We start from the raw sequence: 13,871 nt of genomic DNA on the forward strand, positions 1-13,871 counted from the left end.
CCCCTGTGATATAGGAAGATGTATTTAAGACAGTTATGTATTATCTTCATCATCATTAGTATCTTAATATTCATCACTATCATCATCAGCCCAATTCTATTTTACTCTTATATATGGTGGTAGGTGGTGGCGACCATCATCCACTCACTTGATGTAGTGCTTCCTACTTCTTCCTTCACCTTTTATCATTCTTTTTCTGTGTCTGTCCTCTTCTTTTCCTGTTTCTCCTATCTTTCCTGTCATTTTTTATTCTTCTTCTTTGCTTCTCAGGTGGCTTTACATTGAGTGACAAGCCTAATGTTTTCCTATAAACGAGGAAACCATTTACAACACTGGGTGGTAACCATATAACCAACTCACACATATTCCCTACATGTCAGCATGTGGGTTGGCAGAGAGTTAGTGCCTTTCCCTGTAAAATAGCTAATTCAAACACAGCCATCCCGTACCAGGTTATGGCATCTGACTATAGATAAAGAGATTGATGGGAATGATGCAGAAACATCAATTAAACAGCATCAGACTACTTTAAGGAGCATTGTGGTGTGGATGTGGATGTGATAGGAAGTGTTATGAGGAACACACTGAGGTGGTTTGGCCATGTGGAGAGGATGGAGGGTGAAAGTCTGACAAAGAGAGTGTATATGAGTGAGGTGGAGGGGGGGAGAGAGAGGGGGAGGCCAAGGATGAGATGGAGGGATGGGGTGGAAAGGTATATGAGAGACGGGGGTGTGAGTTGGAAGCAGGTCAATGAAATGGCGGGGGACAGGGCAACGTGGAGGCAATTTGTTTGTGGCCACCCCGAACGGGATTGAGGCGTCTGGCAATAGATAGACATATTATAGATGGACTACTTTAGCTTGAAAAATCTCTCAGAAGCTGAATAAAATTGTCTGTAGATAGCAAAAATGAATCACAGAAAATATCTTTGGGATGAAGGAGTCAAACAAATGTGTGACGGTTATACCAAGTAATCTCAAAAAGGGAATACTGTACTATGAAGTAGGTGTACATAGTCAATGGCGGGTGTAAGGGTAAATTTTTAGAAGTAACCAACGTTTCCTTTTATTAATATTTTTATGGTTTCCAATGCAAAATACTGTGCTTTAATTAGTTTTGACCCTCATTTTAGTGGGAAAATCCCCCTTTTGGAATTTTGAGTAAGATTTCCAAAAGTGGGTTTATCCCCCAAAATCAAGATTAAGATTAATTAAAAACACACTATTTTGCATTAAACTAACCCAAACTAACCTAACCTAACCTAGGCCTAATCTAGGGCCTGACATAGACTGAATGTACACGCCTGCACCAGCCAATATGGCGCAACATTCATCCGCTACTGAGCGACAACCTAACGTAAGCTTTGCTCCCCCAACTCAAACTAGGCTTAAAAGGTAAGTCTTAGTTAGAATAGTTCAGGGACGTAATATAATGAAAATTGGTAACGTTGGTTACTTCTAAAGTTATACCGGTGTAAGTGTGTGTGGGTGCACGTAAGTATGTGTAGGAGGATGCAGGTGGATGTGAAAAGCTGTAGGTGGGTGCATGATATGCGTAGGTGTAGGTGGATGCGAGTGCCAGAAGGTAAATGCAAGAGGATGTAGCAACGTTCAGGTGAGAGTAGGTAAAGAGGACGAAGCACAGCATCGGCAGTAAAATTACGATCTACAGTAGCTATATATGTGTATCCAGTTAACTTGTACACTTTTACTCAATCGTCATTTTTTACCATTATTAACATCCTTCGGCCATAATGACCGTGACTTCTGTAGCCTGTCGGAAACTAAGGGAAACTGAGCCGTACACAAGAACGTGCATATGAAAGTAGGAGTCGGAGTCCGATAAGAAAGTACAGTAAATCTGTTGGCATGAAGGCAATGCATATTTGTGTCCAAACGGAGGTTTCCGTCCTTCCAGGCTATACTCTGGTAAGCTCTCCGGAACTTAGCCCACGTCTTTAATCATGCAAGTAGCGATGGAACGAGTCCTAGGCATTAGAAAGAAGACATTCCTTATATTATTTCCTGTTGTGACAGTATGCATGAGAGAATCTTTTATGCGTGGAAAAGAGTACTATGCGGGTGATCTCTGATGAGAACAATGCCATAGAGGAGTGTTCAAGCAAATTTTTAGGGCTAATAAAATATGGGTCATTTTGAGTATGATTATGTTTGAATTGTTCGTTGCAAGGGTTTATTAGCACAGCTGATTTTGTCGTCCGAAACTTATGATTTTGACTTTGAATTTAAGAAATGTTGTTAAGAGACATATTTTCTACGGTAAGTGCATCTTTTTTCATGTATAGTATGCAGTTTTGTCCAAAAACATATATGTGTTAGTGAAAAGGGTATGCAATGTAAAGAATACTGAAAACTAAAATTTTCGGGACACTATCCTGGAAACGAATACAAGTGATAAATACTTTTCTCTGAATACATACACTGGCTATAATGAGCCGATGTATTTATTCTATGATTTATTTATATAAACTGCAAGGAAGTTTTGAATCATACAGAGAAAAATATTGACATGAGTTTTGATACTTGCGCAAGTAGTTCTGCGCATGCGTGAGTCAGTCTGACAACATCGCCATTCGGGGAGTGTGGAGGAGGTGGCTCTCTGCGATATTTAGTGCGTTTTTGACGTAATTCGTACATATATGTGCATGTAAGTGTGCGTGTGAAAAGTGCTATGTGATATGTGTTTGGATTTAGTGAGAAACCTGGGATATTACTTCGACGGATAACGATTTCTGGTGTGAGACACGGAAGGTGAGAATTGTCACTGCATCCATCTGTTAGTTCGCTTTACCATAGTAACCATCACAACCTCACCTCCTCAACAGCCTACCTATATATCATATCTTTGGTAGTATATTTTCTGTTGTGATGATTTGTGGTGTGTTTGTGTCATAGTTTGAGCCTCGTAGTCATATTTGCACAGTTAGAGGGAGGTGACGAAGGGTTCATATTTGAATAGGAAAACAGGATCAAAACCATGTTTGACTCATGACTATAATTATTACTTTGTAGTTTATATTAAGGTAAAAATGTATGAATTTTGCTTGTGTAGCCAGTTAAAACTTGGCAAGTTGATTATGATTCCATATGTTAGGGAAGGTAATGTTGAAATAGCAGCAGCAAAAGCTAATTGATGATAATTGATTAACTGTGCAGAAATTATTGGTAGAAATTGCAGGTTGGTAGTGTAACTTCACCAGTATTATAAGTATTTCCAACATTTTCCTTGCCAATTTTGTACCATATGCAGTTAATGCCACTTGCATTTTACCTGGTACCAGTACTAAATTGTACCATATAGGCCTATATACTTCATGAGAAAAGTGAACACCCATTGGTTGTACTTTTTTTTTTTTAGGTAATTATTCAGATTAACACTGTTGTGTCCCCCAAATTTTTTCTGTTGCAAAGATAAATCGGTATTAGCTTCACAAGTCCAGTGATATTATTCTGATTTTATTCTTGGTATCTGTCTCCTGATTAGGCCTGCTGCATTTTATTCAACTTAAGAGATAATTTTTAAACTGGAGGGATTAGGTACAGCCATCACAAATTGTCACAGCTGTGGTGTTCATGTAAATGATTAGCATTGTTTTTGTTGACCTCTAAGGATGAGAGGCCACTTGTAGTAAATGATTTTGGGTAATGTTACTGGTATTTGCAGATTTAATTTAGTGCAGCACTGAGATGTCTTGCTATAGATAGATGGATTTTAGTGCAGCATCACTGAAGGTTTTGATAAGCGTGAGAATTGTTCTTCCTATTAATAAAAAGAAAAGAAAAGAAAACAGTATATACAACATGAAATTAATAATGAATGTCTGATCAACAGTTCCAGTTTTGGAGCTGTATAGCTAATGCCTAACCATCTGCTAGTCAGTACCGTACAGTAATTGCTCCAGTGATACTGTACGGTAATGTACAGGTACCTAAATATCCTTCACTCTGATGATGTGATTTTTCACTTAGGCCTATTGTGGCATATGAACAGATTATTATAGCTGCAGTGTGTGTGGATGGTGAACTAAGTGAATTTTTCTCTTTGGAGGTTGGGTTGAAACAGGGATGTGTCATGTCTCCATGGTTGTTCAATCTGTTCATGGATGGGGTAATAAAAGAGGTACAAGGGAGGGTAGTGGATGTTGGAGTGGCCCTGGTGAGAGAGGATAGTGTTTGGAAACTCCCTGTACTGTTGTTTGCAGATGATACTGTGTTGTTGAGTGAAGACGAAGGGGAGCTGCAAGGCTTGGTGGATGAGTTTGGGAGAGTGTGTAAGAAACGGAATCTAAAGGTGAATGTAGGGAAGAGTAAAGTGATGGTCTTTGAGAGAGGTGAAGTCAGTGAATGTACAGCGAGGTTGGATGGTGAGGAATTGGAAAATGTGAATATGTTTAAGTACTTGGGTAGTGTGATGAGTAAGGATGGAGGTTTGGAGGGTGAAGTGCTTGAAAGGGTACAGCAGGGAAGAAAGGTTTCTGGTTCTTTGAAAGCAGTGATAAGAAACAGGGAAGTGAGCATGGAAGTGAAAAAGTTACTACATGACTGTATTGTGATACCAACTCTAACGTATGGAAGTGAAGCTTGGACATTATTGGAAAGACACAAGTCAAGAGTGAGAGCAGTGGAAATGAGTTATTTAAGAGGAGCCTGTGGAGTCACAAGGAGAGACAGGCTGACGAATGAGTATATAAAGGAGCGTTGTGGTGTGGATGTGGATGCGATAGGAAGTGTTATGAGGAACACACTGAGGTCTGTTTTTGCCATGTGGAGAGGATGGAGGGTGAAAGACTGATGAAGAGAGTGTATGTGAGTGAGGTGGAGGGGGGAAGAGGGAGGGGGAGGCCGAGGATGAGATGGAGGGATGGGGTGGAGAGGTATATGAGAGAGGGGGGGGTGAGTTTGGAGCAGGGCAGTGAAATGGCGGGGGACAGGGTGACTTGGAGGCGATTTGTTTGTGGCCACCCCAAACGGGATTGAGGCGTCTGGCAATAGATAGATAGATTATAGCTAGCTACTGTATACAACTTAAGAAAGACCTTAAGTACTTAATAGATTAATGAAACCTGTTTAACGCTTCATTTTTAAAAAATTATCGTACCTTAGCTGAAAAAAAATTGTCTTTGAATTGCAGGAATAAAGCAGACAATACACAGGTGCTTGTGCTAAAGGGGAAAGTAAACCCACCATGATGACAGACTAAGAGTTTTTTCCTAGTGTGTGTGTGTGTGTGTGTGTGTGTGTGTGTGTGTGTTTTAAGGCCAAGTACTGTAATACAGTATCTTGAAAAATGCTCATCTGTCTCTGTCTGTCTATAGCTTGAATTATGCCCAGGTGAAATCAGGTTATGCCAAGTTGGACTTTGTGTGACTCTACCGCCATTAGCCTACACATGAGAGGGCATGCTTGCGAGCCAAACAGAAGGGTAGTTTAGAAATATAAGAATAATAATAAATAAATAACAGTTTCCATACTTCCGTACAATATGGTAGCAACTTATAGGTAGCTACAGTATTAGCACTGGTACTGTAATAGGCTAAGTGTCCGATCTCTCTCTCTCTCTCATAAAAGATATGGAATGCGTTACCGTGTTTAGTAGCTAGCCTACTGATGATTGTACTGGTTTCCTGGTGCAGAGTAGGCTGTGTTATTTAGCTAAGTTCAGGTGGGCCTAATTCTGATATATTCAAGAATGTTACTGTTTACAAAGCATGTGTAGGGTAGGAAATGAAAGTACTGGGTAGTTCTGCCATACCATAGACTACTTGTACTCAGGCATTCATAAATTACGTACTGAAGTTACGCTACAGCATTATGATACAGTACAAAAGAATATGTGAATCTGTTCCTCCAGTTTTCATACCAATAGCTATTTCGTTGTAGCTATTTAAAAGTAGTTACCGTACCTGTCCAATGTAGCTACTGTAGGCTATTTCTAATAGTATTAGGGTAAAGGTGAGCCTTGTTCCAGATTACTGTAAAAGTGAGATGAAATTGACATCGTATACTTTTGTTAAACTCTTCCGATATTGCACATATATTTAACATGCTATATATACCAGTACAGTACAGTATAGTAATTTATTATGCTAAATTCTTGTTAATGTACCGGGTACTCATATCAGGTGTCATGGAATTACCACTACATCTCCCATTTGACAGTTGTGCTTGATACCAGTAAGGTAGTTACCGTATTATACCGTACTGTAGCTATGGTATATTTGATATTTTATTTATATTTTTATTTAATGAAGATCTTGATCATCCTAACCTGCCAGTATTTTCCAGTAGGGTTAATTAGTAGATTTATATTATTTATTATTACCAGGTATTATTATTTTTTTGACACTTTGCCTTGGAAAGGTTGTCAAAAATTGTTGGAATCACCCATTTAAGGAGGGGTTGTGGAATGTTTTGTAAGAACTGAGCAGAAGAGGAGGGGAAATAGGGATGAATGAGCAGAAGAGGAGGGGAAATAGGGATGAAAGAAAAATAAGGAAGGTGAAAGGCTGTAATATAGCAAGTGGAGTGTTTTCTGTTGTTTGTGTAATCTTCCAGCATTTTCCTGATAAACTGGAACTTCCTCGTATGTTACAACTGATGGATGTGAAGTACAGCACGTGACATATAAGACAAGAAGTGCATCTCTTCTTAGTTTCAGAGCAACAGTTAATGGTACCAGTATCTGAAATCTATCTATCTATCTATCTACTGCCAGACGCCATAATCCCATAAGGGGTGGCCATTTGACTTCGAGTTAGTTGTTTTACGAGGAGGGGCACTAACCCTCCACCAACCCACTTGTTGACACGTAGGGAGCACGTATGGTTTGGTTATATGGTTACCACCCAGCGTTGTAAATGGTTTCTTGGCTTACAGGAAACCATTAGGCTTGTCACTCAATGTAAAGCCACCTGTAAAGGAAAGAAAAGCAATAAGAAGTGACAGGAAAGATGGAAGATATAGGAAGAGAGGAGGACGTATCTGAAATCAAAAGGGGAAAAATACTTCAGAGTTATCATTTATCAGTACTGTATGTAGCTATCTGAAGAAGGAAAACAAATACAGTACCGGTACTGCTCTGATCCAACACGAATAGGCTAACTGTATATAATACGGTACATTATTACATTTTAATACATTATTACTGGTACCAGCTCCAACATACTTGACCTCTTCCTTACAACTAATCCTTCTGCTTACACTGTTAATCTTTTCTCTCCGTTGGTCTCCTCCGATCACAACCTTATCACCTTAACCTGTCCTATCACTCTGGTACTGCCTGTGGACCCTCCAGGGAAACGTCGCCTGTGGCATTTTGGAGCCGCGGATTGGGAGGCCCTCAGGCAGTACTTCTTTGATTTTCCCTGGAATGATTATTGCTTCCATGGCTGGGAGCCATCTGAATGTGCCTTGCGCATGACGGAGGTTATTCTTTCGGGCATGGAAGCATACATTCCTTTCTCATATCCTTTGACTAACGCAAGAAAGCCTTGGTTTAATCACGCTTGTTCTAATGCTGTCCACAACAAGGAGAGGGCCTACAAAAGGTACCGGAGCCAACCCACCCCTGAATCACATCATCTTTACGTTTCTGCCCGGAATCGTGCTAAGTCTGTTCTTCGCTCTGCTAAAAATAATTTCATCCGTACTAAATGCTCTCAACTCTCCAACTTGAATTCTTCCCGCTCCTTCTGGCACCTTGCCAAAAACCTTTCTAACAACTTTACCTCATCATTCTTCCCTTCTCTTTTCTACTCTGATGGTTCTGTAGGTATTTCTTCTACTGATAAAGCAGATCTCTTCGCACAGACTTTCTCCTCCAATTCTACCTTAGACGATTCCGGTGCTGTTCCTCCATCACTTCCCGCCTCTGACTTCCTCATGGCTGACATTAAAATTTCTTCAGCTGATGTATTTTCTGCCATCACTGGCCTCAATACTAACAAGGCATATGAGCCTGATGGAGTCCCTCCTGTTGTTCTCAAGAACTGTGCTTCTGTGGTTACACCCTGCCTAGGCAAACTCTTTCACCTTTGTCTGTCAACTTGTACCTTTCCTTCTTGCTGGAAGTTTGCTCTCATTCAGCCAGTCCCAAAGAAGGGTGACCACTCCCAACCCTCCAACTATCATCCAATTGCTTTAATGTCCTGTATTTCAAAAGTTTTCGAGTCAGTTCTCAATAGAAAAATTTTAAGGCATCTTTCCTATCACAACCTTCTTTCTGATCGTCAGTATGGGTTCCGTCAGGGACGCTCCACTGGTGATCTTCTCACCTACCTTTCAGACTCCTGGTCATCCTCCTTTCGGGACTTTGGCGAAAGCTTTGCCATTGCACTTGACATCTCAAAGGCTTTTGATCGAGTCTGACATAAATCTTTAATTTCTAAACTACCGGTACCCTCTTATGGTTTCTATCCCTCTATCTGTGCCTTTATCGCTAGCTTCCTTTCTGGTCATTTTATAGCCGCTGCTGTAGACAGCCATCGTTCTTCTCCCAGATCTATCAACAGTGGTGTTCCTCAGGGCTCTGTCCTATCACCAACTCTCTTCCTTCTATTCGTCAATGACCTTCTAAGCTGTACATCTAACCCTATCCACTCATACGCTGATGACTCCACCCTTCACCTTTCCATTCGATTCCTGCAACGTCTGTCTCAGCAGTTACTTCAACAAACAAGGGATGAGGCTATGGCACACCTAATGTCTGACTTGGCTCGTATCTCTGACTGGGGTAAAAATAATCTTGTTGTTTTTAATGCATCAAAGACTCAGTTCTTACACCTATCAACCCTTCAAAATCTTCCACAGGTATACCCACTAATGTTTAATAATATTCACCTTAATCCTGCATCATCCTTGAACATGCTTGGGGTTTCATTTACTCGGGACTTATCTTGGAAAGATCATATTACATCTCTTGTAAAATCTGCTTCCAAGAGATTGGGTGTGCTAAGCCGACTCCGTTCTTTCTTTACCCCTGCACAATTGTTGACTCTATATAGGGGTTTTATCCGCCCCTGTGTGGAGTACAACTCTCATGTGTGGGGAGGCTCCCCACACACAGCTCTTCTCAATAGGGTGGAGTCAAAGGCTTTTCGTCTCATTAACTCTCCTCCTCTTACTGACTTCCTTCAACCTCTGTCGCTTCGCCGCCCTGTTGCATCTTTATCTCTTTTCTATCGCTACTTTAATGGTCACTGCTCCTCTGAACTGTCTGCATGCATTCCTCCACCTCTACGACGGGCGCATAGCACCCGTTTAGCAGCAAACTCTCATCCCTTTTCTGTCCAACTCTCCATGCAAGAGTTTACCGTTACTCCCAGTCCTTCATTTATGCAACAGGTCAACTCTGGAACTGTCTCCCTCTGTCTGTATTTCCTGCCGCCTATGATCTCCAGTCTTTCAAACGCAGTGTGTCCAGGCATCTCGAAATGAATGGATCTTGATTTTGGCTCTCTTGTATTTTGTTTTTCTCTTGGAGGGAACTCTTATTGCGGGCTCATGGCCAATGGTTCCTTCTTCCTCGCATAAAAAAAAGAAAAAAAAGAATGACGTTTGTTTCATGTGATGTGTACTGAATTTACTTCATTCATTCATTCATTGCCAGACGCCATGTATCCCAAACGAGGTGGCCAGGGGCTTAGAGTTAATTGTTTTACAGGGAGGGGCACTAATCCTCCACCAACCTCACTTGACACGTTGATTCTATGTAATTTAATGAAGAGGTTTATTTTTCCACAGGTGTGAGTTTTGCTTTGGATTAATGCCATACTGTATTTATTTTCATTCCAGGTTTATTTTTTGATGGTGTGAGCTGTGTACTACTGATACCACATATTCGTAAGCATAAGGTTTATTTGACTATTAGGTGGTAGGGATGTTTTACCAGTACTTGATGCCATATGGTGTTTAACAGTAGGCTACGGGTTTGTTTTTCCCAAGGTGTGAGTGGTGAGCGTGATGAGCGCGGGTGAAGATGACGGCGACACAACCATGGTGGCGGTGACGGCAGGAGGCAACACGGCATCTGACCACTCAGATGCCTCTGCCACCACCCTGCCACCCTTCACCTCATCCCAAGACCCCATTATTGACCCCACAGACAACCTCCTCTTCCTTCAGACCACCGCAGCGCAAGCCATAGCTGGGGCATTCGTCTGGGCGGCCCTCCTCATCACATGCCATCAGGTGAGAACATCTAGCCTACCTTTGTTTTGATCTGGGAACGTAAGTGGACAAGGCTGATGTTGATTTATTTAGCAAGGGTTCATATTTTTTCAGTTGAAGAGTAGGTCAGTGTTATCATATGGTACTACCTTTTGTGATTTACAGTATATATATTGCCCTTTGCATCATGTGAAATCAAGTACCAGTAAGAATGTTTAAAGAACCCTTTTCTTATTTTTGAATTGATGTGTTTAGTATGAGTGAAAAGCCTAGCTACTGTTTTGCTTTGTTTATCATGGGTTTTATTTTTGCTGTGAAATTATGTACAGTATACAGCTGTACAGCACAGTATATTGTGTTTTACAATTGCTTACTATACTGGTACAGTACTATATTTTTGGGCCAGTGTAAATGATATGGTAAGGTTAAGTACGCTGTTCTCTTATTTAGGATTGCACAATTTATCTTTCCCAGATCGTTACGCGTCATTAGGTAGATACTTCATGAGCAGTCGTTCGAAATAAAGTGCATTTATTAAGCTTTTGTCATGTCAGCTAGTCAGTCAACCTCATCCACCTTTATGCCAAACCATGTTTGGTACATGAGGAGATTGGTTGGTTCAGAGAGTTTGCAGTTGCTGAAATTCAGTAAATCGAGGTTCGGTATTGAGAGGATTGCCGTGATCTTCGTTATGATAGGTTATCCTTGGCAGAATAAAACCACCTGTCATTGCAGTAATAAAAGACTGAAAGGGATGTGTTTTGCGGTAACGAGAATAAAGTAAGGATAGGTGCATGAAAACTACAGTTAGGGGGCGTTTATGGATGTTTAGTACTATTTCACATGAGATGTCTGTTTTAGGCAGCGTAAAATTGCTTGGTGGATGCAAGACTAAAAGATGTCATCGCCCAGGTGTTAAAAATTATTATTGTTTTTGATGACGGCAGAGGTCGCTCCATTGTTTTCTGTAGCTTTGTTTTAATTGGTGCGTTTGATGTGTGATGTCTATTGCACTCACGATTGGATGTTTCGAGGTTCATACGGTACATTTTTATTACAAACTGATACGTTTACTTATTATTTTTGTTATTATTATTATTATTATTATTTATTTATTATTGCTATTAATAATATTTATCATAAAATAACCAACAGGCTAGAATCTGGCTTTTCTTTTTTGTTCATCTTTCTCTGGATGGGGCTGATTTTCCATGTTTTTTTTCCATAAAAATTTTTTTCTTGCATTCATGCACCTTGACTGTGAAGCAAAAATTTGATGTGACGAGCAGAATTCATATATATACAGTATATATATATATATATATATATATATATATATATATATATATAGTGTGTGTGTGTGTGTGTGTGTGTGTGTGTGTGTGTGTACGCGCTCACGCGTGCGTGTGGATTTTTTTCGTCCTTTTGGTTTGTAGCAGTTTTAAGTCTCAAATTGTCACCCTTGTTTTGTGAAGTCATTTTTTTTTTCCCCCCTGTTGTTGCGGTGTTTTTTATTGTAATTTTTTTTTTTCCTTGGCCTTTGACCGCATACTACCATGTTGGAGTCACTGAACATTGATATGAGCGGTGTCTTCACGTAGGGCAGTACTGTATACATACCACGTTGCTTTTTGACAGGGAACATTGTCACCCATGCTACAGTTGTTTCTTGTTGTTACGGAGTGGCACATTGCTTTATCACATGACCTCATTTTGGCGTATTTATGTAACTTTTATTGATAATTTAGATTTATGTTGGCTTATTGTTTGTTTTTATTTTTGTTAATTGAATTTCATGTGTGCCTGTTTTGAGAACCATTTCTCTCTCTCTCTCTCTCTCTCTCTCTCTCTCTCTCTCTCACACACACACACACACACACACACACACACACACACACACACACACACACACACACACACCTTAGTTAAATACATGAAGTTTTGACTACCCATAACTAAGAGAAATGGAGTGTGGAAGTTTGGTCAGGAATTAGCAGCTGTAGACCACTCTGTACAGGGGCTGGGTAATAGCAAAGAACACACATTTATAGTCAGAATAATACAGTGTTGAATTAGTCAGAATATTACAGCATATAATTTTGGCCTAACATAATAATAAGAGTATAGTGTGGTAATGTGGTCAGTAAGTGTAGATATCAAGCCATTGTGCAAGGGGCAGGGTGATACAACAGTTTGCCCGATGAGTATTTCGTGACCTACTGCTGTTGTGTTTGGTTCTGTCCTCTTTACGACTCTTTGGGAAATACAAGCAGCCTTATTGGTATGCAACACAGCCGGTCAGTGAGGTGGTATGAAATGTTGACCACCACTGTTAGAGAGAGAGAGAGAGAGAGAGAGAGAGAGAGAGAAATTCATTCGTACATTTATACCTAGATATGCATAAAGATAAGGACACACATACCGTACATATACCTACAGACATACATATACAGTACATACATACGTACGTATACATACATACATACTTTATACATACATAGATGTTGAGATAAACGTGCATATATACACTCATAAATAAACATGGAGAGAGAAACTTGTACAGTATATATATTTTGCTATTAAAGAGTTGAATGCAATTAAATGGACGTTTGTGTGTTCTGATATAAAAATTACTCTGTACTGCTAGCCTATTCCTGAAATTTTGCTATTGTACCGTAGTGATTTACTGGTGTGTGTGTGTGTGTGTGTGTGTGTGTGTGTGTGTGTGTGTGTGTGTGTGTGTGTGTGTGAGGGGGGGTAGGAGGGAGTTAGATCCATAGTGTTCACTGTAGCAACAAAAAAAAAAAGTGCAATATTGGTTGGAGAATATTTTCCGTATAGTGCCTGGCATTCACCATTTTTAATTTTTGGTGGTGTGTTCAATGTATATAATATTTTTCAACGTACCCTGTGACCACTGCACGATACGTGTAATATTTTTTTCTTATAATTTCCAAGGGTTTTGTAATATAATTTGTACTACTTTCGAAGGGTACAGTTATTTTTTTGTGCCACTTTTGAAGGGTACAGTAATATTTTTGTAATGCATTACTTTCGGAGGCTGTACCCCTTCACCTCGAGGACGTCTTTTATATTCTTGCATTTTCTGAGTGGTATTATTATTATTATTATTATTATTATTATTATTATTATTATTATTTGGAGTGGTTAGGCAGTTGGAAACCTTCACGTTGCTGATTGTTTTATATGTTCTTTTATGTTTGTTAAAGAGAGAGAGAGAGAGAGAGAGAGAGAGAGAGAGAGAGAGAGAGAGAGAGAGAGAGCATCCTCTTCGTTGTTTAGGATGCGGTTGGTGACCTTCTCATACGATACTGTGTGTGTGTGTGAGAGAGAGAGAGAGAGAGAGAGAGAGAGAGAGAGAGAGAGAGAGAGAGAGAGAGAGAGAGAGAGAGAGGTGAATGGGTAGGAAACTGCAGCGTAGGCACTTTCTCCTGCCCTTTACCACCCAGGGGAGACCCACCCCATTATTTCCTGCTCTCTCTCTCTCTCTCTCTCTCTCTCTCTCTCTCTCTCTCTCTCTCTCTCAAACCACAATAAACAACCACTCGTCATCATTCTGTTACACCACAAACCCTCTCTCTCACCGCTACCTCCCCTGGTGTGACCTCAAGGTGACGACACACACCAGCTTACACCACATACCACATTACACCACGTACGACC

At 40.2% G+C, this 13,871-nt stretch overlaps 1 protein-coding gene across 4 annotated transcripts in view; it reads left to right on the forward strand.

Annotated features, from left to right (window-relative positions):
* The first annotated feature begins 2,585 nt into the window (after positions 1–2,585).
* Positions 2,586–13,871, forward strand: part of Tmep (Transmembrane endosomal protein) — a 163,646-nt gene continuing 152,360 nt past the window's right edge. For 2 of the 4 annotated variants that reach the window (XM_080266175.1, XM_080266178.1), the window contains exons 1-2: positions 2,593–2,771; positions 9,963–10,208. In XM_080266175.1, the coding sequence (XP_080122301.1) occupies positions 9,981–10,208 (228 nt within the window). In that variant the 5' untranslated portion in view covers positions 2,593–2,771; positions 9,963–9,980. Of the gene's footprint in view, positions 2,772–9,962; positions 10,209–13,871 lie in introns of all 4 variants that reach the window. The other 2 variants (XM_080266177.1, XM_080266176.1) reach the window with 2 other exon arrangements.

The sequence above is a fragment of the Coenobita brevimanus genome, chromosome 19, assembly GCF_032717465.1.
Source record: "Coenobita brevimanus isolate Jiangsu-jjx chromosome 19, ASM3271746v2, whole genome shotgun sequence".
In the NCBI taxonomy this organism is placed as follows: domain Eukaryota; kingdom Metazoa; phylum Arthropoda; class Malacostraca; order Decapoda; family Coenobitidae; genus Coenobita; species Coenobita brevimanus.